Genomic DNA, 25,998 nt, shown 5'->3' on the forward strand with positions numbered 1-25,998 from the left:
CATTCATTATGGGGTCAGCTGATGTTCTCATGGGCATTTTATTGGGGTGTTGATTTTACATTGACGTTTGCCTTTTTAAGACATTCAGGGAAATGTAACTAGATTTTAGCCATTTTTATTAAATGAGTTTGATGTGATTAGATTTCATAAGAACTCATTATAACGCCCTCTGTTGCTTATAAGAGAGCACTACAATAACAAAGCATTAATTTATAATTAATTAATCGTGAATCATTCGGACAGAATTAATTGTTTTATTGAAAAGATCCGAATCAGTACGATTCGTCCGCAAATCGCTCATTATCATGTGAATTAAGGATCTTAGACAAATCGTAAGGCAGCAGCAGTGCAATTTTAAATATAAAAACAATGAAGATACCTTCGATATTCATGATCATTCATATTTCGGCAGACCTGTTTCTAGTATCAACTGTTTAAAACTGAAATTATTCGCGATTCAGTTTGATTCATTCGGACAGCAGTGTCCGACCCACACAGTTGAAAAAGTCAGACAGGTGTGGAACAACACGAGGGTGAGTAAACGTGGACATAACTTTAATTTGAAGGGCTAAATTGTCCCTTTTAAATAAAAAGCACGTGGTTTGTTATCCACATTACAAGATATGTTGACCTTTAGTAAATTACGGTTTTAATCATGCCTTTATCAGTGTTGTTTGTCAACAAGTAGTCAAGAAAGAAAGCAGTGACATGTTTAAATGAGCTTTAATAGAAAGGCACATATACAGCCAGAGTGAGAATTAAAAGCTTTTGAATGCAGAAACAGTTTAAACTAAACTCTAATCAGAAGTGAGTCTCTCCTAGATCAGCTAAACTGTTTGTAGTTCTGTCGTTCATCAATTCAAGTATGTCAAAACTAAGTCACAGCCACTTTCATCCGAACTGAGATCCGATTACCCCATTGGCTCTTTCGTAACCCCCAGCTTTCTGTGTGTGTGTGTGTTTAATGAAGGTATGAAAGAAGGTTTTTTTGTGTGTGTGTGCGAGTGTTTATGTGGATGAGGGTGGAAAAAGGGAAGGGGTTTATAACAATGGCTCAAAATCAGATCTTTCCAGTCTCGCAGTGAGTGAGAAATGTCTGTTACCTCATGAATTAATACAGGTTAAATAAAAGCAATAAATATAAATATCTATAAGCCAATGACATCATGAAGTGAGTACCTGTGTTCACAAACCAGGGGGGTTGAACAGGACAAGATAATGAGGAAAATTCACAGGAAGGGGGGAAAAGGCAAGATTCACAGGTTAATAAATAAATGTGTTAATAAGGTCAAACCTAAGTTAGATTACAAGGCTGTGATGCTACGCAACTAAAACCGGTTCCAGAGAGCACACTGAAAAACTAAAAACATGCAAATCGCATTTTTCGGGTTGTGGGTTCAGCAGCCATTTTGTTCAGCTTGACTGTACTGCAGCGCTTCAATGAAAATGGCCACCTTCAGATACAAAAATACACTTAAAGCAGTTGTGGCCACTGTGCCGCAGCGTGTGTGGGTAAGCCTCGAGAGGAAGGTCTGAAAACTGAGTGAAAACAAACAAACGCAGAGTTGAACGCTGCCTGAATGATTGGCTGCACTACACCGGTCTCTATCTCTAGCGCTCGCTCGGCCTTGTTCCTTACATCACTCATCTTTGTTGGTCTTCACTGACTTGACATCCACACAAACAGGCCCAAAAAAACACACAAATACAGTCTCAGACTCTTGGTGTTGTTCATTCCGGCCTGTCCCACTCTGCAGGGTGTTGGGTGAAACTGTTAACTTCGTTTTGGCCGTAGAGGGTCTGAAAGCTAACCAGCAACAACACACACACACACACACACACACTCGCACACAAACAAACAATCTACTGCAGTACTGATGGGTCGTATTCATCCTTCTTTTGCTCCCGTAGAGGTATCTGTGGTTCTGTGGTGCTCGTCTCCCCTCTTTGCTTCTTCTTTGTTCACACCATCCCCTCTTCCTCCTACTGTCTTCTGATCCGTTTCTTCCATCTGTCGTCTCGTGCCTCTATTTCTGGATCTGAAAGATGAAGAGGCGGAGGTTGATGTTTTTGGCAGCCAGCAGCTTGTTGCACTCCACGCTGTCGCTGATGGGCAGCAGGGCGTACTCTGTTTCATTGGCGTCGTTGGAGAAGACGTGGTGCTGGATGACAGGTTTGATTTTCACATCATCGTACGGGCCCTTCAGGAGCAGGAAAGAGCACTCCAGGGCAGAGTTCACTTTGCTCTTCAGGATGAGCTGGAAGGACAGCGTGCGTTTGCAGGACAGGTTGGGGTTGCGCTCTGAGTCGTTGACCCGTGCCTTCAGCACCCAGGTCTGGTTTAACACTGTGAAGCGCGGTGTCTCATAGTAAAGTCGCGTGATGAAGTCGTCGGTGCGGTACGGCCGGAACTGAACCTCTTGAGCAAAGACAAATAAGATTACAGGTTATTAGCTTACTTCAGCCCAGATTTCAGCACTTTAAATCAAGCAATTGTCCTGTAGCAAAATAATATTCAAGTTCTAGAACCATGTTAAAGAACACAAACAAGAATAGTTCACCCTGTAATTTTAATTGGCTGAAAATGTATTCCAGCTTTCAGGCTATCCAAGATGTAGATGAATTTCTTCATCAGAACAGATTTGGAGAAATTTAGCATCACAGCTTTACTTGCTAAAGGATCCTCTGCAGTGAATGTGTGTCCCGTCAGAATGAGAGTCCAAACAACTGATAAAAACATCACAATAACCGATAAATGTATTGTGAAGTGAAAATAGTGTACTGCTGAATTTCTCCAAATCTGATTCAATGAATAAATAAACCAATCTACACCTTGGATGGCTTAGGGTTGGGTGCATTTTCAGCAAATTTTCCTTTTTGGTGACTGATTTCCTTTAAGGTTTTCTATGTACCTGTAAAACCGATCTTCTCAAAGCACAGCAGGCTAAAGATGCTGTTGTAGAGCTGTAGCTCTCTGCGATGGCTCTGGTCCATCTCGTCCAGGATGCCCATCAGCTCCATGCCGGTTTTGGATGGGTGGGAACACTCTGCCTCATGAGCGCTGAGCTCATGGAACGGACCCTTCCACGGGCAGCCAATCCGCTTGTACTTGCACTGCGTCACTCTATTTCCAATAGAAATCATTAAAGAAACGTCCAACCATCATCTCTAAAGATCAAGTGTAAAATGAATAAGCATTGAATCAAGTAAATCATTTGTGAAAGCTATATTATCTCTGATAAACTTTTCCAACTACACGCATCCTTATAGGACACTCACATAAGATGATATGTACAATAATACCATATCTCAAATGCTTGATTATTTACATCATTGCAAAATGTGAAATATATTAACACCCAGCTCTAATCTGCTAAATGTGACTATAAAGGCCTATCCACACCAAGAACATTCCCTATATCAGCTTCGTTAATCTTTATTATTGTTTCATATATCTGCATTTATCTCGTATTTTGTTTCAGTTTCTCCTTTTGAATGACAAATATATAGTATTAAAAGCTGCTGATACGGACAGCTAGTTCCTCTCATGCAGGCGCAGATGTTAGTTTGCAGTCTGGAGAAGTCTGTGTGGTGTGTTCGAGCACCGCTTTTTGTCCAGACGCAGCCGTTTATTTATTTTTGAGTAAAGAAAATGCTGCACTTTATTATTATTATTATGAGCCTTTTATAGGCAAAGATAATTGTTTAAAAAAAAATAGTTTTCAAGCCCTGTTTATAATTAATATTACAGTTATATCGAATTTTGAAGAGACTTTTATTTTCTGAGTGGATGCATGAGCCTTGTATAGTCCAAGTCGAATATATTTGTCTTTATGAATAAATGAGGAATAGGAGAATTCACTAAACAGTTTAAACCATTTGCCACCACTGATTGAAATTACATAGTTGCACCAAAGTCATATTACTCTGAAAAATTCGAGCTTAAAAAGCATCTTCTGACAAATCTTTTTTACATAGCTAAATGTTTGCTTGTAATCATGTCTGGATTTGTTCCCGGTTGCATCACTTATAAAGTTCAGTTTTAAATTTATTTTCATTACATTTCACTAAAACAGACACAAACTTCACTTTTAAACAAAACGTTGACTGCTTTTTGCAAATTGTAATAGCACAACATTGTGACCCTGAAATCAAAATGGACAATTTTGTAGTATTTATTATAAAAGATTTATAATTGTTTCTTTAAAAAAAAGCCATGCATCTTCATAATCTTTAATCAACATTCTCGTCGCCTTGCAAAGACATCTCCTCTCCCATGACAAACACCAGTACAAGGGCTGGACAAAAACAGCTGTCCACTGGCCAGATGAGTTTCAATCCTTCCCCTCCAGCAACCTGTCACTCACAAGAAACGATCGCAAAAATTAGTGAACGGCAACAGTCTAATCAATTCCCGATGGACAAATGCAAGTCCCCTTATTTGTTTCTCATTTGAGAAGCTGCATCATTTGGATAAACGTTATAAAAAGTTAAGCAAAAACGGTTGCAATTTCCATTTTATGCAAACTTTAATTAGCACTGGCCTTTAGGATAAAAACTCATTTGAACGATCATAATCCATAGCAATACGAATTTACACTTAAAGTAGGCGTTTTGTGCTGAAAAAAGAGTGGGACAGCTATTTAGTGAATTCACCCCTTTGGCTTTACATATATGTTGTACATAATCTGGCTGATTCGGGGTCAACAGTACCTGTCCTGGCACTCCTCTGTTTGATGGCGCTCGAGGCTGGAGCGAGGGAACTGTTTGAGGCAGTAGCTGCACTCAGAAGGCAGTTCACTCACGGCTTTCTCCACCGCTAGGTTCCTGCAACACAGACTCTTACTGATCTCACAGCGGCAGTTGGGACACGTGGCCTGCTCCTCTTTTAGACGCGCGTCAGCAAGCAGGTGGATGAAGCAGCCTGCGCACATCAGGTGCCCATTTGTACACTGAAATGAGAGCACACATCTTCACAGAGCTGAAACATTTTCACAAAGGGTTTTTACGCCAAACACAATGTATGTGTTCTTCCCAAGGAGCGTGTTTTTAATAAATGTACTGTTCTTGTAAACACAAAGTAGTAGTTTCCTGAATGGTTTAAGGCGAAATAAAGAACCTCAATTTGGCTGCATCTGTACAACCGCTGAAATATATTGTGGCAATGACAGCATGTTCATCTTTAAAGAGATCATATCACAGGGAAAGACATTTTACTTAGAAGCATTACATACATTGCATCACTAATGAAATGCATCAACACGTAGATGTCCACGTTTACACATCAGTGAAGCCTACTGGGTGCCAAGTCACTGTGAGGTAATAAGGTCATTATTATTCCTAAACACAACTAAGTATAATCAAAATTAATGTAAAAACAATACTTGTCAAACCTTGGGCTGTTCCCCCTGTGTGTGGTGGCTTCTGCTCTGAATACACTTCTATAAAGATCCCAAAGATTATCAAAGAGTCACTGAAGTTTTTCTCTTTTTTCTTTTAGCAAGAACCCAATTCATTTCAGTTTGAAATTAACAGTATGTGCAGAGCATTTCAGCACAGAGAAAATGCTTAGCACTTTTGCTCAAGTGGATCTTAATGGGAAAAAGAATAATAATAATAATAGAAAAGACCTCTTTATGGTAAGAGAGAGTTATTACGAATTCAAAACCTTTCATTCCTTGTATAAAAATGTACTCGTCGTCAGTTGCCTTTATCTTATTTGTGTCTAACAAAGCAATTTCAGTTCATACTTTATTTTAAGTTGTCCTTGTTACAGTGTAATTAAACATTTAAATACGGAATATATCAACTAACAGCTTGAATTTACTATGGGATTAGGATTTGGTTTAGAGTTAGTTGCATGTAATTATGCTTAATTTACTGTTATAGTAAGTACATGTATCAAGGATGATGTAAAAATACATATAACAAAAACATAATTTGTTAATGAATACAATACTTTCTCCATTTTATGCCACAACTCAATTTTTATTTTCAATTAGATTTTTTATATTTTGTTTTTTATTTTATAAAAATAAAAACAAAAACTAATGAAAATGATTAAATTTCTATTTAGCTTTATTTTAGTTTTAGTAATTTTAATACTTCAACTTATGTTATTTTAGCCGCCAAAACAAATATTCTAAATTGCATTTCATTTTTCATATAAAAAATATATTTTAGCTTCCGTTAACAGAAATGATTTTAATACATTTAGTTTTAGTTAACTACAGTTACACAGACTATTCTATTCATGATTAATTCATAGTTTCCTTTGAATAACTGTTAGTAGCGTTGCTAATTCACCAGCGGATCTATAGCAGACTTGCACTCTATTTAGCTTCTCTAATCTTTTTGTATTCGATCGGTTTTCTTTTTTATTTATTATACAATTACCAAAGGCTAAAAAGGCCTCTAACAATAGCTTGCTCTATTCTTTTTTTATTATAAAATTATTTTTGTTAATCTTTGCTATGTGTACTGTGTTAAACTAACTGAAACTTGTTATAGCACTTGGATATCATTGCTCTTTAGTTGATTTTGATTGCTTCCATTGTCCTAATTTGTAAGTTGCTTTGGATAAAAGCATCTGCTAAACGACTAAATGTAAATGTAGATCACTGGAGGTAAACTGCAGTGTCAAGTCTATGTTTGATTAATTCAGTGAGCAGCTGATTTGAGTTCTACCAGGCTTGTTTGGTTTGCTTCAGGGTGTGCACATGTTCGCCTCATTTGATGGGATTCAAATCCTGACTCAGTAATAAACGGATTACATGGCATGAGCTTGACAGCGCTGATGCAGTGTGACACAATCTCCCTGAATCACATGCTACTTTTAGGGGTCAGTGTGAGAGGATGTCGGTGTATATTATGCATCGTTTCATTTGTATGTCTAAAATTTCCTCCCTAGTTTCAATATAGGCCAGTCAGTGCCGCAATCATCACATTGAAACATGCTCAAACAAACTTTATTTTGGATTTATTCAATTATCAAAACACATTAAATTAATAAATGGACACAGAATGTTAACAATGGTATGCAAACACCACAACCAAGTGTGTGAAAGCATGAGAGGAAGTTCTTTTACAGCTGGTTTAGCATGTGGCTTCAGAGGGATTATATGGGGTGCATATTTGGGGGAGGGGTGATCAGGAGAAGCCAGAGGTGATTGGGTTAAACAAGTCATGTGACCACCCTAATTGTCATGTTTGCCTTTGAAGGCAAAAAAAAACAGCTGCTCAGGTCAGTATTACATCTGAAGTCTACAAAAGATAACTTCATACCAGCTCTTAAAAAAAATGAAACACCGTACCTGAAATGCCAAATGTATGAATAAGCATTTTATTAGACATTTAATCACACACGATGAGTCACAGACAGTGTATAATCACCCATTTTGTTTAGAAATAGACAAACAATAGACAAACAATCACAATGACAAAAAGATTCACAATTATAACCCCCTTTGTCTCATATCTATAATAACGGACTGTATATCTTGCATTCCAAGAGCATGTGTGTTATTATGAACTTTTATATTTGCATTGTGTTTATGATATATATATACACATCGTGCATAAGGATTTCTCGGCACAGTAAGCTTCATAATGGCGTTGTTTACCTGGTACACCGAGGCTTTAGGCAGGTCCAGACACACCGTGCAGCACAGCACAGAGTACAGGCGCTCCTCGAGCTTCCCCGCTTCTCCTTCCTGCAGCCTCACGCGCTTCTTGGGCGGCGCGTCCGGGTCGGGCTCGGAACCAGCGCCGTCTCTCCGCACACCGGACTCCTCCTGGATACCTGCCAGTCCTGCGCTGCCCGGGCCAGCGTCCAGGGCGCCCCCCACAGGACCGACACCCAGACCCGAAGATGAGGAGCCTGGCGCGGCCGCGACGCCTAATTCCATCCGCTCTTCCATCGAAGACATCCGACTGAGTCACCGGGGATATTTGGGCTTGACCGAGCACAGGATCCGCTGATAGTCGGGGTGAGATTTCCAGTGTTTCTCAAGCTACTCGGCCTGTAATGATGGGGGTCTGAACAGCCAACAATGCACTCAGTTGTAAACCATCAAGCGTCAGTTCAAATAGGTCAATTTTGGGTAATTTGACAGTAAGTTATGGGACAGTGTATATAAATTCATCTGTGTTTTACTGCGGTTTGGCGTGCATGGATTTTTTGGATCGATCTCAGGTAAGCTTCAGCTCTCAGCTTGTGAAGAGGGAGAAAAAAACAGCGAAGACTCAACAAAACAACAGGCTGTTGTTTAGTGCCGTTATCCGCCGTGACAGCACGCGCACAGCGACTCTCCGAGACCAAGCCGGGCTCTATTCCTCCGGTCCACCTTCCGATCACAACCGAAACACTCGGACACGATCCGGGTTCGCTCGAAAGCCTAAAAGTTATCAGTTTGCTGCAGAGTCTCTTCGATGATCCTTCTCTTAATCTACACAGCCATCTTTGTTTTTTTCCTGTCTGTCTCCTCCTCTACCCCTGTCCAACTGTCCCTCTCTGATTCCGCCTATCCGCGCTCGGTTTACTCGGAGCGGGGTGAACATCAGGCGAATACCATCGACCGTTATTGATCTGTCCGTGAATGCGTCGCCACTAGTAATAATGGCCGCTCTGCCCTTCTCTTTCGCGCTCTCTGATTGGCTGGAGCAAATGTTGTGCTTCATCAGATGACTGGGGATATTTAAAGAGCTATGCTTTGCGCATGCGCATCGGCCTCCTGCGGGTCATGGCTGAAGCTTTTCTAAGAGAAAGGTGACCAAAAACTTTTGTTATTGGATAGTGGGATCCTTGATTTTGTCAGTACAGTTATTTGCAATTTTACTATGCTAGTTATTCGTATTATTGCCATGGTGGTTATATATTAAAGTAAGACTAATAGATGACAAAACATATTCATACCTTGGTCAAAATTCCCTAACACCCCTCATATGCGACAAAATGGCAACGTCATCGTGGGTCATCGTTCAGAATGATCGTACTTGACAAAATATTGAATGCAAGACCCGAATAAATTATTTGATCTGGTATGTAGGTTTGAAAAATGTAAAGTGTGGTATTTTAATTTATTTTTATTTCTTTATTAATTTTACTTTGACCCCAAACTAGAACTAGCCCCGGGGGGAGGGGGGAACGGCCTCAGCCAATCAAATGTCGAGTTCTATGATGGACTAGTTTGGTCAAGACAGCTGTCAGTCTTAACTGCCCAGTCTGAATGAGCTGTGTGTTTCACTGGGGGGATGGGAGTGTGTGTGTGTGTGTGTGTGTATGCTTCTTCCTGATCACTGGACCGGATACTAAAAAGTTTGACTTTTAATACCCATACAGCTTTGTAATACATAAGGTATTAGTAATGAAGCTGAGATTAATATTTTTTTTATTTGCACAGTACAACTGTAGTACACTTAAAATAGCTAATTTTACAACTTTGGGCTTGTTTTGAGACACGCCACCATGAAGGTTGAAAGACTGAAGTCACCTGACAAGGACAAAGGCTTTATTCATTAATAATTACTCTGAACAACTTGATATCTCAGAAATTGTAAGTGTTAAAAGATGAACAGAAGTAAGAAAATAAACATTTTTATCATAAAAAAAAACATTATTTTACTCAACAATGTTTAGAATCTTTTGACCGAACAGCTAATAAACTTTAATTGTCTGAACCTACAGTTTAAAACATTTAACATTAACACAGTAATCATAATGTTTCAAAAAGATTTGCAAAACAATTTTAACCAAAAAAAAAAGGGGGGGGGGGGGGTTAAAAAGACTGAACAAATTTAAAGATGTGCAATATAAATGCATGACATGAGACATGCAAAGGCAAATAATACTAAATAATTTTAGATTATTACTAGCTAGTCTAACCAACTAACATTCCCACAAACATTGGCAGAGGCCAAGCTTGACCGATACATATTAAAAAACTAAATTAGTTCTTGAAATGTCTTTCTTTTAAAATAACACAGATAAAGATAGGTTAATCTGAGGCTTTTACATACTAAAACAACATTACAACATCAATTGTCCTTCTGCCTCTAGTCAGTAAATAATATCTCTTAATAATAGTTACTTTGATATCACATTTCATTAGTGATCTGCAAGCACACACAGAATTTATACAGAATTTGTTTTTTAAATATTGAATTATACCTTAAGCTGCAAAGAAGAGTGCACTGTGAGCGCCTTTGAAAACATTTAACCATATTTACACTAATTCAGCAGATTTTCCTCCATAATGAGTGCAGAAATGAGGAGATCAGTGCAGATTTAAAAAGTGAATTCTCAGTCAGAATCAGTGCTAAGAGTATAGGTTTGAGAGTATGAGAAAGATGTTGTTTACTACGGAGTATATTGTTTGTTAGTTATATTTTTTCTCAGGTGTTCCTTATGTTTCACATGGCTTGTTTAGTTCTGACTCTTAGTCTTTTCATACATCATTGGTTTCTACTAGTTTACTTGTTTTTGCTGGCTTCTTCAGTCTTCACTGTCCATAACTAGCTCGTTTCTCAGCAGGTCACTCTTGTTTTGTGTCAATATCTTCTTGCTGTGCTGGTTTCTCAGGTTTATGCTGATCCGTGGTATATTGCTTGTTTGTGGTGGTGGTGTCTTCTGCATGGCATGCATTTTGTTGATTGCTTGTCATATTATCAATCTCTTGAATTTGCTGGTCTCTTTCATACATGTTAATATCTGGTTCATAATTATTATTATTTAGTATGTTCTCGTAAATCTGTGCTGCATGACATTTCTCTGCCAACGATTCTGGTTTGCTAGAATCACTCTTATTTTCACCACTTTCCACCTGTCTGCTCAGTTTCTGCTGGTTGCGCCTCTCAGCTGTGGAGTCAGTGGCTTTTATCGCCCCCTTATGCTCTTTTGGTGCTGTTGCGTGCTGAAGCCAGTCGTGCTGCAGGGTTTGACTAGCTGTCAAACGCCTTTTCGGGTTGACCTCCAGCAAACCTCTGACTAGAGCTTTAGCCCCTGCAAAACACATATATCAGCACTTATCATATTTCTAGATTACAGCATCTAAATTAGACAATATATGAATGGTTAAATAGAATAGTCCAACGGCCCAAAACTGAAAATTCTCTCATTTACTCCACCTTTGAATAAAGCACAGAAACTGTAATGGAGCTTCTTGAAAGAAAGTATGTCATACGAGTTTAAAAACAATATGGGATTGATTAAATGATGACAGACTTTACTTTTTCGATTGATCTAACACTTAAGTCACTTTCTTTGTACGGTGGTCAAATGCTGGAGTTCAGTATCTCACCCTCAGATGCATTATCCCAGTACGGGGACAGAAAGTGGACTTCTCCTTTCTGGATGAGACGGAATAGTTCCTCTTGATTACGATCTGGACTGCGGAATGGAGGAAACCCGCTCAGCAGGACAAACAGTATGACACCCATCGCCCAAACGTCTACTCCAACACCGTAACCTGCTCATACATAGACATATACACATGCATAGCTGAACATATGAAATATCTTGTCAAATGTTAGTGTCAGATCATGATACTAATAGTTTTAAACCTTAGTGTTTGAGATTTAGGACAGAGCTGCAGCTCAGGTTTTATTTTTTTATTTTTTTACTTTTTTTTGCCCAACCAGTCCCAGCTTTTCTAAATGTACAGACATTACCTGTCTCAGCAAGTATCTCTGGAGCAACATATGTAGGTGTGCCACAGACTGTGAACACTGGCTCCGTTACCACCATGGCTAATCCAAAATCAGCCAACTTTAGATTCAAGCATCCATTGCCATCACGCTGTACCTAAAAATCAGAAACAAAAAAGAGTTATGATATGAGCTGAATATTATATATTATCTTATACTCTTTTTGAATACATGTCCAATTTTCAAAATGATGAATAACAAAGTAGCTGGTTGCAAAGTACTGAGCTACGTTTTCCAACGAGTGGCGCTGTAGCGCGAACAAACTGTACATCCTGAGGGAATAATAGCACGTGCTCACCAAACAATCCTTCTCGTCAAGAAGTCCGACTCTTATAAATAGGTTCATCTTAAACAGTTTGCTCTCATATACAGTTTTGAAAGGTCAGATCAGTTTCATTTCATTGATTTGTTCAGATGTTTTATGAAAATGAACACATTCACAATTCCCATACTATGTAGCTTATGTTATTAATGATTCGCCGATTCCTAATGTAGCTACTTGCAACGATTCAGTTGAAATAAAATAAAATAAAAATAACACATGAAAAATTCAGATTTAAACTGAAAGCTAATTTTAAGTTGAAGTAGTTAATGTTAGTACTAAAGTACTAAAATAAAAAAAAAAAATGCTACTAAAATAACAAATAAAAATGTAATCTAAATCTAAATGATAAATTAAAGATTATTGGAGCATTTCAGTCTATCTGTTTCCATATTTCATGTTTTATTCAATATATAAGTATTTATTATTTTTAATTCATAGCAATTTGACTGAAATTCATACACCATTTTTTTTTCAAATATATACAAAAAAACTATTACAAATGACAAAAACACAAAACGCACAAAAAAGTTAATTTGAAATATGAAATATATTTAAATGACACTAGTCTTGAGTCACTCTTACCAGTAGGTTTTCAGGTTTGATGTCTCTGTGTGCGATGCTCTTGCTGTGGATGTATTCCAGAGCCTGACTGATGTCTCTGATCATGCATGCAGCACTTGGCTCAGTAAACCTGCCGTTCTGAGTGATAGCATCAAACAGGTCTCCACCGGTCACCAGCTCCATCAGCAGGTAAACATGGGTGTCCGTGTGATGAGAACGAAACAGCTGTATGAGGCGAGGATGTTCCAGACTACGCAGCAGAGCGATCTCATTCTGAATCATGTGGCCGCGTCCCTGCAGCTTTGTGTTGTCCACAATCTTCATAGCGAACGTTTCAGCCAGGCCTCTCACACGGCACTCCCTGACCACCGCAAAGTTCCCGTCTCCTACCACACGGCCCATATCATAGCAGCGCTCAATGTCCTCCAGAGACACTTTGGCCCCATCAGCCAGTATGTGACTCTGTAAGTCTTTCTGTTCAACTGTTTCCTGCTTAATAATGTCCTGCTCCGTTATTGTCTCCAAATTGAGATCTTTATCCCGGTTTTGAGGAACAGCTGGCCTTGACTTTGTATTGGCAACATGCCTGTCCGCTTTCAGTGATCTTTGTTGTGTTTTTTCCATATTATTCTGAGATGAAGTACTTTTATTACTGTGGTTACTTGGCCTGTCTGGTTGAGAACATTGACTGCTTCTGATTGGAGGTATAGGTGGGCCACATCCTCGATAGCTTCGGCAGTAAATAGCTTCTCTCTTTCCTTCCTCCTTCTTTATCTCCTTGTCATCTTCTTTCTGCAGGTCTCCTCTCCTCCTCCACAGTTCTCTCTGCTTTTCTCTCCTCACCTTATCTTTTTGCCTTCCAACAGGCTGCAAGTTGTTGACAACCGGTTGGTTTACCTGTTGATCATGTACCGTAGGTATGGAAATCATGGCTCCGGCGTCATCATCATGGAAACCACTATCCGCCTTTGTGGCCTTGGGTCTCAGGATACGCTCCCATACTCTCAGCAGGTGTTCGCAATGGCTGGGGTTTTCTGGATACAACTCATCTAGTGCTGCATGTACCTCGTCAAGAGTCGGTCGGCTGTTCCCAAAGGCCAAGAAGGCATGGTCGAAGCGGAAGAAGTCAGCTAGGCTGTGGATTTCTCGCCCAGCAGGGCTAAAGAGTCGTCGTATTCGAGCGTTGTTCCAGCAGGGGAAGCCAAGCGCCTCGGACACATCTGCCATCAGTTGCTCGAATGTCTGAACTGCGCGGCGGTTTAACAGCAGTGAGATCTTCCGCATGCTCTCCTGTCCGCACGGCCGCACCACGGTCACGATTCGTGGGCGCACTGGGCTTGATTCTGCGTGTCTGGCATGGTAGCCGCTAGCCCTGGGAACTACTGCTTCCTCCCAGTGATACACCGGGCTTTCTGGAGGCCCAAAGTCTGGGGGAGGCCTTCGGGGTCTGGACCTGTGCAGGTAAGATGGAAGAGGTAGCCGAGGGGCAGCATTTGGGCATTTTGGCAGTTTGATCCTTTGATCTGGAACACATAAACACGTCTTTAGTATACTGTTGTTATTACTACATTTTTTTTTTTTGTTAGTACAGAAATGTGTCCAAAGATATGCTTTGTTCATCAAAAGTGCAGCACACAAAATTGGAATATCAGATTTTGGAGGGGGGGGGGGGCGAAGCTTACGCAGGCGAATTAAAGAGGAAGTTTGCAACATTAATAATTAAGAGCAGGTGTGTATTGAGGAGCAATGCCGAGACATGCAGATTCTCAAATTGCACCTCATGCTCCAGGGGTAACGGAAGAGGATCAAATCTGATCGTGCCGGATCACTTTACTCTGGACGCAGCTTGTTTTTCTTTCTTTCTTTCTTTTTATGTACTAGCTAAACATACATCTTAAAGTGGGAGGATACAGGTCACCAGCCTTTAAGAAATTGAACACCTAAAGCAGTCAAAGATGCTGTTTCACTTTTACGTCAATACTTAGAAAGTGTTTTGGTGTTACCAAAGCAAAGCCACTGTAAATAACTAATTACTAAACCTAAAATATGTTCTTGTTACTTTTCACAAAGCCCTAGTTATTTGTGAAAATTAATTTTATGCTGTGAAAAAATAAATGTATTAATGATTACATTATTATTCATCATCATTAAAACGATTCAATCTGATTAAATATTATTATTATTATTATTATTTGCTTAGTTTGTTCTTTGTCAGGGTACATTTAATGGATATTCTTCAAATGTCGACCAGTTAATTGGCCTAGTTAAAGTTTTACAGCCACTGCCCCATTTCATTGAAAGTATTTATTTATTGATCATTTAAACTCACCTGTCAGTCCCCATCTGGGTCTCGGTGGCTCTGGCCCCGGTCGCTGGTTCCACGCCGGTGTCATTTTGTTCCACTGCTCGTAGTATCTTCAGTATTTGTGCATCAGTAAACCCATGAGTCTGATACACTTGCCATACTGTCCCAGAGATGTCCGGCGGGTTTACAAAATGGTTAAAAAGTCTGTAGCCATGATGAAATCAACGCGCACCTCTAAAGAAACTTGTCAGTGTCTGTGAGGGTTCGTGAAAGTTTAAAAAACAGCGCTGAATGGAAAGCTTTGAACCGGACAGTGCGCAGCAGCCAATATTCAATCAGCGTCTGTCAGACATGAGGTAACACGGGGATATCGCGAAGCCGCATCTTTTGGAAAAGCTACGAGCGCGTTACCGGATACTCCGCATCCTGCTGCAGGAGCGTCTCCCCGGTAACACACAGAGAGCTAACACACACACACACACACACACAGAGGTTTATATTAGTGAGGGGTTTTCGTCATGTTTCGCCATTGTGAGGTTCTCTCACAAAATACAGCCTAGCAAAAACCTATCTACATTCGCAAGGATTTTTTAGACATTTTTTCTGTCTAATTTTTCTTTTCTACTACAATGTAATGTATTATTATTAACATTAGCCTCTTGCATCACATGTAGCCAATATTTATTTTATTTTTTTCTGCAACCGTTAAAGTTATGTGAATATTATGTTGATCATGACTAAACATCTGCAATGAAAGAAATTGATTCAACTGAATATAATAAATCAGCCAATTAGCTGTTCCCAAATGCCTTCTGCACACATTCTCTTACCTATAGCTGCATCTGTTCCACTCTACTCCCTTTATTCGTTGGCTTCCTTATTTTGGTTAAAGGTATAATTAATGTAAACTTCTCAAGACTGTGTGTTTGCAGGTCTGTCTGTATTGTCATGGTTACTGCAGCGCGGCTTTGTGTGTGTGTTTGCGCTTGGCTGGCTGTGTGTGTTCAGCTGTAAATGTGTGTGTGTGTGTGGGTTGAATCCACATGTCCATCAGAGGGCAGTGTGTGGAAGCAGGGAGGAGAGGCGCGCGGAATCAATTTACCAAACCTGCGTCTCAATGTGCATAGTACACCATCTACCCTATCTGCACTAAATAGTATTGCAAATCACTAATATCACATATACTTTAGGATGGATATCGTGCACATTGGGACGCAGGCCAGGTTTTTCTACGCCTTGACACGTGCGTGTGGTATCCTACCAATAGTAGCCTACTTATTTAGTTGTGATGAAAATATTTGGAAAACCATTAAAATCTTTATTGACATTCACTTAGGCCTACACTTGTAGCAAATTGAATTTGTATTTTAATATTGGAAGGATAATTTAATATTTAGCTTAGCAGGACATCATGTAGGCTAGATAGATTAGCTACAAGTTAGTGTAATTGTAATCATACAGCGGTCATCATACAGAGGTAATCATACAGCGATTTGCTTTCATTATTGGACAGTACTACAAACTTAGAGTAGCCTGCTGTATTATTATTATTATTATTATTTTTGCATAAGCCGTTTGTTCTGTCTAAAAAGATATATTTTGTTTTATGTATTTTTTTATTGTTTACTAAAAATGTGTTAGTCTATTAACAGTTAGCAGACCTCCATGTTGAATTCCCGACTCTGCAAAACAATTTTAAAGGGGTCACATGATGCGATTTGCTATGTGTGCACGCACAGACAATCAACGCAGCCAATTCACTATCAATAACCGCACCATCTATCCAACCACCACAAGAGAGAACCACTATAAATAATCAAAGCATCCTTACCTTCATTCGCTCTAATCTTTAGGGGTCCCTCCACTTCCCCAACTTCTCATGGTTGACCCATTCCGGTGGGAGCGCTCCACTTTTGGGCCAATCCCGAGCTCAGAGCCTGTTTCTATAAAATGGGATAGTTCCATATTTGCAAAGAAAGTCTGGCACGTTTTCATATGTAAAGAATTTGCCACCGATGATTAAAATGCAAGTTTTGAACAATGTAAGTAACTGTTAGAGCTTGTTTGTCGTTTCTCTGATCACAAATGCAGACATGGTATTATGTTTACGCAGTGCGATATTCAATGCAATGCGTAATAAGACCATGTAAGTCATTTTAATCAGTATTTACGTCCCCACTGCATGCAATAAATGCCACATTTGTAATGGGTTTTCGTTGTTTTTGTCTCGTCACGCCACATGTCATCACAGTATGGTGAGGGGTGTAACATTTTCGTCACATGCTTGAGGCATTTGTCCAATCACAATGCACTAAATAGCTGACCAATCAGTGTATATCTCGCATTTCAGACAGATGAGCTTCAGAAAGGCGGGGCATAGAAGAGAAAAAATCATATACAGTATGTGGAAAATAATGTGTTTTTTAATCTTAAACTGCATGAACACATTTCATTACACCAAATTACACCAAATAATGTTCTTTTTAGCAAGGTCATATGACCCCTTTAAATGCTGCCGAACAGAATCTAACAGACATGCCAACAAGAAATGTATGTATTTACAGTTTGAAGTAAAAGAGCTTGGATTTGTGACCTGTTGTTTTGTGACTTTGTTTACCTTGATTTCATGATCTATGTTTTAAAAGGAGGTCGACATCTCACCTCTTTCTCTAAAACTGCCCTCTCACTCGCTCACTCATTCCCTCTCTCTTTTCCCCTGTTTCTCTCCACCACTTGTTTGAGTCAAATGTCATAACACATGAAGTCTGCATACCATGTTTAGTCACACATTTGTGTTGGGTTAGACACAGTGGCAGTCCACTCAATGAGTGTGTGTTCAAATACCTAGTGTATAATGTGAAAACCTGCATACTCTAAATCATCCCAGAGGTGGTGTTATACAACACATAAGGTTAAATAATAATTCCTTTTGAGAGAACTGGCCTATATTTGACATCATTTGTTTAATATGAATAACACAAGAATCCAAAGCCAACGGGAAAAACTGGGAGAGCAGGAAGAGTACTATTAACACTTGAAGTGCAAATTGTCTTTTATTTGTCACTTGAGTCTAATTTTTATTTCCCTAACAACTACAAACACTACGAACAAAAACTTTATGGAATTCTGGAAGTATTTTTAACTAATAATGTTAATGATGATAATGTCAGTTGATGATAATCTGCAGATTAGCAGGGTGTAGTTTGATATCTATAAAGATAATGAAATGTAAATATCTGGGAGAGGTGAAAAAGTGAAGGGTGTGAGTCTGTGTGGATTTGTACATGCTCAAACAGGTGCATGTTTCAAAGGATGTGTGAACGTTTCACATCATGTTCTCCCAGGGAAATGATGAGTACGAACAGGGACGTCCGGGAACGTTTCCTCCAAAAAGACCTCTAGAGAAATGAGCTGGGTTTTATAGATTGTAGAGGTAGTTGTTAGTGACATCGTTTGCCTAATTACAGTGTTATTTTAGTATCATTTATATACTACTATTAAAATATGCATTAATATTTTGAATTATCTTTTATTTTTATATTTGCAGTTTTCATTTAAATGTATGATATAATTTTCTTATATGCTTTTGTAATTTTTTTTAAATTGCAGTTTTATTTTAATTACTGATAATGCTTTTAGTTTTAGTTAAAGGCTGTTATTGATCAAAAGAACCTACACCAGATGTCTAATGTTCATGAACTATAAAACAGCTGCTCTCTGATAACAAGCTTCAACCTAACGTTGCAAATTATAAAAAATTCAAGAGTTCAGCATTAATCCCAGACCTTGTTATGTGCCCAGACCCTTCTCACAGAAAAACTGTTCTACATACAGTATACATACTGAAACAATTGGCTGTTTCAGACCGTGCTGCTTCACTTACAGACACAGCCTTGTGGCTCAAAGGATGGGCTGGGGAAGACATTTAGCGTTACTGATGCAATGTTTTTGGTTATTATTGTGCAAACAGCAGCTGATACGGTTAGATCTTAACTGCTTCTTAGTGAGCCGAACAGCCAATCAAAGAGTTTAGAGGGTGGGAAGAAAGAGTCCTCTGACATAAGGTCATGTCCTCAGAGGCTTGTAAAAGAAAGAGACAGAGAGAGAAGAGAATATGGCCTGACCCTGGCCCCCATATCAATCATTCCTCCCCCCTCCATACTGCGCTCTCATTCTCTGCCTTTCTTGCTCTCTAAGCCAAACTTTAAGTCACTTAGTCAAAAAGCATCTGCTAAATGAATGAAAGCTAAATGTAAAAACAAAATAATGTTTTTTTTTAAACAACTGTAGTACATATTTCTCAGAAAGACAATTATTGAGATTTTTCAGTGACAAAACAATATGTTGATCAAAATGATATAGGGGAGCTGACTTTATGCATTCACTTAAATCAACTTCAGACCATTTGATAAAAAAAGTTATTTGTAGATACTGGCTCATAAAAGTAAAGTTAGATATTTTATTTTCTATAAAAATGTTTAAAGTAAATTTAGTCAAGTTAATGTTAAACTGTAAAAAAAAAAAAAAATATTACAGTGCATTTTACAAAAATAATTATTCGCAGTTAATGCAGTATTTGGCCATTTGACATTTCTTAATAATTATAAAATGTAATAGCAATTTTTGATTGAAAATGGATTCTACGCTATTTTTCTTTCTGTGTATGGGTCGATGGTGGATATTTAATAGTGCTTGCTCATTTGCCTATTTTTAGACTTAGATTATCCCTGCTTTCACTTAAAGTTAAATTTTAAAACATTAAAAGTTTTACAGTGTTGTTAAATATAATTTTTTGCAAAAAACTGTTATGCTGTGGTTGGAGAAACTGCAAACAACATGGTCAGTTGCTATTTTTTTTTTTTTTATATGAAAACGTACTTACAGGCTGTGAGTCAGAAGTGCCAGACTGTCCTTGCAAAGTTGGAATTGCCCAACTTTATAGAAACAGCCTTTGTGTGTAGACAGCATTGTAGGCTATTTTCTCAGGATCAGGAAACAGTCATCTGTAAAATGCACTGCACACATCTGTATATTTGGGTTGAACTGTTCTGGAACAGTGAACCACTGATTTCTAGTTGTGTCCTCTTTTGGAAGGCCAAACAAAGTAGCTTCGCTTTCACGACGAAACCGCGTTTCCACAACATGGCAGCAGAGGCAACAATTCAACGGTGAGAATCAAAGTTATGCCTTCTTTCTTTACATAAACATTTGGGCGGTGTCATTCAAATCTTCTCACATAGTGACGTAGACGTGTGGGGGCGTGTTTAAATGAGGAGCTTTTGGAGGGCGTGGTCGAGTCTTAGCTTTTATAAAGAATATCTCTTTGGGTTTGAGACTTTAGTCTTTGCAACTTTAGGGATCTTATTGATGCACGAACAGCTTGAAAACTTGAAATCGCATCATATGACCCCTTTAAAAGGATTTCATTTTTTTATTTATTTTTGAGACAAAATGGTATATCATTTTAATATCAGTTATTTATTGGTTCTTAATATATTTATTGACTTGCCTGTATCAGCTATAATTTTAATATAAGTTCATCCCATTTTATAGAGTTCAAATTGGGAGCAAATTTTGGACTAATACATTTACATTTATTCATTTAACAGACATTTTTAAAGTCAAATTCATGTAGGAACTCTAGAGAATGTAAAATGCTTTCGATCGTCTTGCACCATCCCTTGACTTTCTCATCTTTCTTTATTCTATCTTTCACAATTGATTGTTCCACATTTCTCAACTCCCCATCTCTCCAACCCCCCTCGCATCTGTCTATCATCTGTCCTTTTCTCTCCTGGCATTGCTCCTCCCCCATCCACCCCCCAAGCTTGTAGTGATGACATCACAAACAGCAGTTATAAATCAGCCAGTAAGATTGTAGGAGCTCAGTGGTGCTGTCTTACCCTCCTCACTTACTCTCTCTCTTACTCTTTCTTTCTCGCTCTCTGTCTTTGCTCCTGTTCTTGCACTCAGCTCTAAACATGGCAGACGTTTTTGTTGGCACATGGAACTTAAAGGAGAGCAAGAATTTTGATGACTACATGAAAGCCCTCGGTGAGTAAGGAGGGGGTGAATGCTATGGATGTATGCGGTGTGTACTGCTTTACTGCTAAACATAGGGTGTGCCTTTTGATGCAAGTAAGCACAAGTAAATTGGGTGAGTGTTTCTGATTGTTTCAGAATGGGAAATGTGATCTGAGGAGCATTTATTTCACAGGTGCATGTGTGCTGCTATGTGTGTGTGTGTGGGTGTGTTTAAGACGGAGTGCATGTGGTCCAGGGAGGGTCTCTCCCTTGGTGAAGCTTTCACACACACACACACACACACAGACAGACAGACACACACACACACACACACAGAGATTTATGCTATAACCACGTGTGACTGTAGAGCAACTGCTGTTCTCTTGTATAAAATACAATGAGTCTTTTATTTTACCATCTAGTGACGATACTGAACCATCACATGAACAAGTGAATACTGCCTACAGAACTTGAACTATAGGCTATCCTGACCTTGATGTTTTGTTACACAAAACATATGGAAATGTCTCTGAGATGCTTGCCGGCCATTTATTGGCCAGTTGTATAGCATTTGTGATTTTAAAGGTGTGTTGAGTGACTTGTAGCTTAAGAGCGGAAGATGAAGGGGAAAAAATCAGCATGCAACTGTATGGAGATAGCAATCGAGGGAAGGAGGGAGACAAGTGTGGTTAAGACAAAGTGGTTTTTTTTTTTCAACTCCAATGAACCCAGATTTTTCGCTCTTTATCTGTGGTCAAAGAATAGTCTGCCCTGCTTGCATTTGCACACATACACCCTCACAGTATTTGCTGAACAAATCAATACTTAATCCTGTATTCTCCCAAAATTGCATGTGTGCTGATTTGACCATTTTGACCGTTCCAGAATTTGGTTATTTGCAGACATGTGTTCATTCGTGACTAACCCTTGAACATAATATTATATATTATATATATATATATATATATAATCTTTGTTTAATTATTACTATTCTGCCCTTAAGCTATGCAGATGATCTTTATTTATTTGCATTTTCTCTAATAAATTACAGTCCCTTTTAGAATGATTTTTAAATTTAAAATGATTAGAAAATATATTTCATATTTAAATACTATTTAATAAAATCCTTCAGATTTTACATTTTTCTTTTTTTATAAAATTAAGAACCTTTTAATTATATAAGTTTGTTTTCAGCTTATTTATAGAATACATGACCAACTTTTAAAAGTAACTTTTGGCTCTTAAAAATATATTTTTATTTTTTAATGAAGCCCTTCAGAAATGTTTCAAATGTGTAAAATGTAAATATTTGATAAATTATTTAATTTGCTTAATTTTCATTTTTAACTTTTTACAGTACACACCAAATTATCTTTGGTTCTTGATTTTTGTCTCTGCATGTGAATTGAAGAAATGCCTCTTCTAAAGTGTGTGCTATGTTTGTTTATCAGGCGTTGGCTTTGCCACGCGTCAGGTTGGCAGTATGACCAAACCTACGACCATCATCTCCATGGAGGGCGATGTCATCACACTTAAGACCGTCAGCACATTCAAAACCACAGAAATCAATTTCAAACTGGGAGAGGAATTTGACGAGACCACTGCAGATGACCGCAAAGTTAAGGTATTATGAGCACACATTAGTCCCACTTTCAGTAGTCCTGTGCTTTCGAGATTGCTAATGGCATGCAGAATTTCATGCCTGACACATTGGGAGTTGGGTGAAAGATGTTTAACACAATAGGGTTTTGTTGGTGGGATACAAGGGTTTCTTAGAAAGCCCAGTGGGAGATTGACCTATCCCGTGACATTCCTCGGGTCAATCATTAATTGTAGACATAGAAACGCCCCTCATGCTCCCGGGTAGCTAGACAAAAAAATGAGAACGTTTTCCAAGTAAGAATTGTTTGTCTTATTACCTTTACTCTGTTGTTTCTGTTTGTCCATCAGTCCACTATAACTTTAGATGGAGGCAAAATGGTTCATGTTCAGAAATGGGATGGTAAAGAGACCACCCTGGTCCGAGAAGTCAAAGACAACAGCCTAACTCTGGTTAGTATTGTGTGCACTTACATTAAGTGCCTCTTTGGCTGGGAACAGAATTATAAGAACAGTCAGCAAAAGCAAAACATGTTCTGGTGCCCATTTAGTAATTAATTAGGCCAATATTTATGGGTGTTTGACTGAATTAATATATATCAACTGGCCAATCTCTCTCTTTTTTCAACAGACGTTGACACTTGGCGACGTCGTCTCCACACGACACTATATAAAGGCAGAATAAAGGAAAACCTCAGTCACAACCCGTCCTCATCAATGGTTATATACATTTCCAGTGGTTTTTCTGTGGTGTTCATCCATTTCATTTGCATTGTTCCTCAAACACTGAATAAAATTCCGACTTCATATCTCCAGATCTGTATTTGAGCTTGTATTCTGGGTGTGTGATATGCTTCTTCTGTCAGTGTTATGGCTTATGCCTTTAGTCAACAATAAATGACATTTGCTCCAAATCGACCTTGTGCAATTTATTGTGTCAACATTTCCATTAAGTGCTCCAGTGCTGTGCCATGTGTTTGTTAACAGGACTCAGTGTTACACACTGCTATATTTCCGTGAGGTCCTTCTAATTTAAGCATGTTCCAGTGTCTGCTGGGTGACGTGCATGTGTTCTAAATCAAGCAACTGGGTCTTGTGTGTTTCTGGGTGAAAGGCCATTCGGAGGTTGGGCAGTGAACCTTTTAACCTTCACACATGAATCCAGTCATTTTTAATGGTCAAACTTTTAATCATTAACAAAAAATACATTCCAAAAACGATCAGATAAATCTTGATATACATGCAAAAAAAAAAAAAACTTTTCTTGCACAAGCTTGTACTTGCATATTGCAACTATTTTGCAAACCAAAAGAATCACTTTGTCTTATGTTTCTTGTGTTTTTTCTTTTTTTCTGAATGTGTGTGTGAATGCCGTGGCCGTTTGGTAACTTCGTCGCTGCTATCGGATGAAGAGCTGTCTCTTTTCTTCTCTTTCTTTCTCTTCTTGTCTTTCTTAGCCTTCTTTTCCTGTAGGAAAAATGCAAAGAGGCGTCATGAGCTTGCAAATGAAAGGCAGATCAAGACGTCAGCAATAGGGAAATATTGCAGAAGTTGGCAACAAATAAAACCAATGGGGTTACACAACTGCTTGCAGGCAGCATGTCATCTGGCGCATTAATTTTGCTGTCAAAGGGGGGTGTCTGTACCTTTTTACGTTTCTGGGGCTCTGATTGGGTTTGCTGACTGGTCTGTGGCGGCTGCTCCTCCTCTTCTTCTTCTGGAACTAAACTGTACTGCAGTCCAGGCTGGGAGAAGCAGTCTTTTGCAAAGTGACCTTACAATAAAAACAGACATAAAGGTCATTATTTATGACATAAAAACTGTCATAACAGGTGCTGAGGGATCAACAATACAATCTGCAAGTAAAGACAATGAACACAATATCTAAAACTGACACCCAATGTATCACAATTTCCACAAAAGTATTAAGCAACAAAACTGTTTTCAACATTAATAGTATTAAGAAATATTTCCTGAACACCGAATCAGCATATCAGAATGCTTTCTGAAGGATGATGTGGCACTGTGATGTTTGTAATAGGGACAAGGGTCTAATGTACACTGGAACTGGGTCAGATTGACATAACCTGGAGGATCATACCTCTGCACCCACACTTTTTGCATGTGGTGTTAAGCACAGCCTCCAGCGTGATCTTCTGCTCAGTATGATCTCTAAACTGTCTCCGGCGACGTTCGTCCTGTCTGTGGGAAGATTTATTTATGCACAATTTGGTATGGTTATGAATTACCTTAGTCAGGCTCCTATAAGTACAGGGTTTGGTTTTGCTCATTTGGTTGCACTAATGTACCATAAAACCACTTACTCTGCTATAACATTGTTGGGGTCAAGGTCCCGCCCAGTGCCTTGATTGACAGATTTCATAGAGAATGACAGTTTTACTTTATCATCTTTCATCTGAGAGTGGATGGAAATCAAAAAGCATGATTAATATCCTGTATCGGAATTATAAGAATACCAAACCAATGTTTAATCAGTGCAAAAATTCCACTTTTAGTGTATGCAATGATAATATGTTTGTTACAGCATGGAACAACATTGTTATTGTTGTATTTGTGTACATGCAAATTGAATGTACCTCCCTGCCAATGACTTTTATCCACACTTGTTCCCCTACATCAACAATTTCAGCTGGGTTCTCCACCCGACAGGACGACATCTCACTCTTATGAACCAGACCTGATGATACAAACACAAATAAACATAAAAATATGTGTGTATTCAACTCAATTTAAACAAGAACACACATCTTGATAACTCTCCAACTTTACCTTGTTTTTTGTATCCTGGAATCTTAACAAAAGCACCATAAGTTGTCACAGAAACTACCTAAATCAATAAGAAAACACGAGACTGAATAAATCAGTAAGATGATATTTATGTGATTTTATATTCTGCATATGGAGATTTAAATCTAACCTCTCCCTTCAGAATGCTGTACATTGGTGGCAGTTCATCCAAAGCAGCTGGCTCTCTCATCCGCTCCTCTGCCATCACACCTGCAGCGAGGGACATGTATGGTTTGCATCTGTCTGTAACCAGTTCTTTAATTGGTCAAGCTGGAGCATTAAACATATCCAGACCACTGCATCTAAACATGCCAGCATTAGTGTTCATGCAACTCATGCCTGATGAGAATAAGCCAAGATCAATCAACTTACCAGATGGGATCAGGTCTAGGACAGTTTACTGTAATTTGAAAACAATCTATAAGAGGACTGTAATATATGCACGTACTAAATTATCGCAGTTTCAATGACAAAAAAATATTATCCAATAAAAAGGTAAAAATGTACATACTGAGAGCCACATTACTATTTAAGAGGCAAAACATCTCAACGCAAAACGTAGGTACATTCAGAGCAGTGCACTCCCCTCGTTTGGATGAAGCAAGAGTTACGTGAGTGCATTATCTTCCGGTTCAGAGATTAAACCATAGCCAATAAATTCGCTTTGCTGTTG

General features: G+C 38.7%; 4 protein-coding genes across 6 annotated transcripts; 1 reads left to right on the forward strand and 3 right to left on the reverse strand.

Moving 5' to 3' along the window:
- Positions 1-707: 707 nt before the first annotated feature.
- zftraf1 (zinc finger TRAF-type containing 1) lies at positions 708-7,928 on the reverse strand. Its single transcript, XM_052583754.1, has 4 exons — positions 7,623-7,928; positions 4,714-4,952; positions 2,913-3,124; positions 708-2,419 (listed from the first exon to the last, which is right to left on the reverse strand). Exons 1-4 carry the CDS (start codon positions 7,926-7,928, stop codon positions 2,028-2,030), a joined length of 1,149 nt encoding a protein of 382 aa, XP_052439714.1. The 3' UTR covers positions 708-2,027.
- Positions 7,929-8,824: 896 nt separating this feature from the next.
- dclk3 (doublecortin-like kinase 3) lies at positions 8,825-14,982 on the reverse strand. Of its 2 annotated transcripts, XM_052583748.1 has the most exons (5): positions 14,919-14,982; positions 12,611-14,112; positions 11,668-11,800; positions 11,298-11,465; positions 8,825-10,999 (listed from the first exon to the last, which is right to left on the reverse strand). In XM_052583748.1, exons 1-5 carry the CDS (start codon positions 14,980-14,982, stop codon positions 10,533-10,535), a joined length of 2,334 nt encoding a protein of 777 aa, XP_052439708.1. In that variant the 3' UTR covers positions 8,825-10,532. The 2 variants fall into 2 exon arrangements, with proteins under 2 accessions (XP_052439708.1, XP_052439707.1); XM_052583747.1 differs by having other exon boundaries at positions 12,611-14,924.
- Positions 14,983-20,776: 5,794 nt separating this feature from the next.
- On the forward strand, positions 20,777-23,431 carry LOC127978832 (fatty acid-binding protein, heart). Its single transcript, XM_052583758.1, has 4 exons — positions 20,777-20,948; positions 22,370-22,542; positions 22,869-22,970; positions 23,149-23,431. The coding sequence occupies exons 1-4, from the start codon at positions 20,876-20,878 to the stop codon at positions 23,200-23,202; spliced, it is 402 nt and encodes a 133-aa protein (XP_052439718.1). The 5' UTR covers positions 20,777-20,875; the 3' UTR covers positions 23,203-23,431.
- Positions 23,432-23,682: 251 nt separating this feature from the next.
- On the reverse strand, positions 23,683-25,978 carry LOC127978831 (zinc finger CCHC domain-containing protein 17-like). Of its 2 annotated transcripts, none has more exons than XM_052583756.1 (9): positions 25,837-25,978; positions 25,698-25,725; positions 25,456-25,535; positions 25,308-25,365; positions 25,115-25,215; positions 24,842-24,933; positions 24,619-24,719; positions 24,164-24,291; positions 23,683-23,984 (listed from the first exon to the last, which is right to left on the reverse strand). In XM_052583756.1, exons 3-9 carry the CDS (start codon positions 25,528-25,530, stop codon positions 23,832-23,834), a joined length of 708 nt encoding a protein of 235 aa, XP_052439716.1. In that variant the 5' UTR covers positions 25,531-25,535; positions 25,698-25,725; positions 25,837-25,978; the 3' UTR covers positions 23,683-23,831. The 2 variants fall into 2 exon arrangements, with proteins under 2 accessions (XP_052439716.1, XP_052439717.1); XM_052583757.1 differs by having other exon boundaries at positions 25,698-25,754; positions 25,837-25,937.
- Positions 25,979-25,998: the final 20 nt, after the last annotated feature.

Source organism: Carassius gibelio, chromosome B19, assembly GCF_023724105.1.
Source record: "Carassius gibelio isolate Cgi1373 ecotype wild population from Czech Republic chromosome B19, carGib1.2-hapl.c, whole genome shotgun sequence".
NCBI lineage: Eukaryota > Metazoa > Chordata > Actinopteri > Cypriniformes > Cyprinidae > Carassius > Carassius gibelio.

What these genes read in the sequence shown, in the direction of transcription:
- zftraf1 (XM_052583754.1), bottom strand. Translation starts at nt 7,928, where the DNA reads ATGTCTTCGATGGAAGAGCGGATGGAATTAGGCGTCGCGGCCGCGCCA. An exon ending in CTAAAGCCTCGGTGTACCAG is followed by an intron (nt 4,953 to 7,622) that starts GTAAACAACGCC and finishes CTCTCATTTCAG; the next exon opens with TGTACAAATGGGCACCTGAT. An exon ending in TGAGAAGATCGGTTTTACAG is followed by an intron (nt 2,420 to 2,912) that starts GTACATAGAAAA and finishes TCTTTGCTCAAG; the next exon opens with AGGTTCAGTTCCGGCCGTAC.
- dclk3 (XM_052583747.1), bottom strand. Translation starts at nt 14,302, where the DNA reads ATGTTGCAAACTTCCTCTTTAATTCGCCTGCGTAAGCTTCGCCCCCCC. An exon ending in TCAAACCTGAAAACCTACTG is followed by an intron (nt 11,801 to 12,610) that starts GTAAGAGTGACT and finishes TCTGATTTTTAG; the next exon opens with GTACAGCGTGATGGCAATGG. An exon ending in AGAGATACTTGCTGAGACAG is followed by an intron (nt 11,466 to 11,667) that starts GTAATGTCTGTA and finishes ATGTATGAGCAG; the next exon opens with GTTACGGTGTTGGAGTAGAC.
- LOC127978832 (XM_052583758.1), top strand. Translation starts at nt 20,876, where the DNA reads ATGGCAGACGTTTTTGTTGGCACATGGAACTTAAAGGAGAGCAAGAAT. An exon ending in CAGATGACCGCAAAGTTAAG is followed by an intron (nt 22,543 to 22,868) that starts GTATTATGAGCA and finishes TTTGTCCATCAG; the next exon opens with TCCACTATAACTTTAGATGG. An exon ending in AAGACAACAGCCTAACTCTG is followed by an intron (nt 22,971 to 23,148) that starts GTTAGTATTGTG and finishes TTTTTTCAACAG; the next exon opens with ACGTTGACACTTGGCGACGT.
- LOC127978831 (XM_052583756.1), bottom strand. Translation starts at nt 25,530, where the DNA reads ATGGCAGAGGAGCGGATGAGAGAGCCAGCTGCTTTGGATGAACTGCCA. An exon ending in CCCAACAATGTTATAGCAGA is followed by an intron (nt 24,720 to 24,841) that starts GTAAGTGGTTTT and finishes ATCTTCCCACAG; the next exon opens with ACAGGACGAACGTCGCCGGA. An exon ending in AGCCCCAGAAACGTAAAAAG is followed by an intron (nt 23,985 to 24,163) that starts GTACAGACACCC and finishes TTTTTCCTACAG; the next exon opens with GAAAAGAAGGCTAAGAAAGA.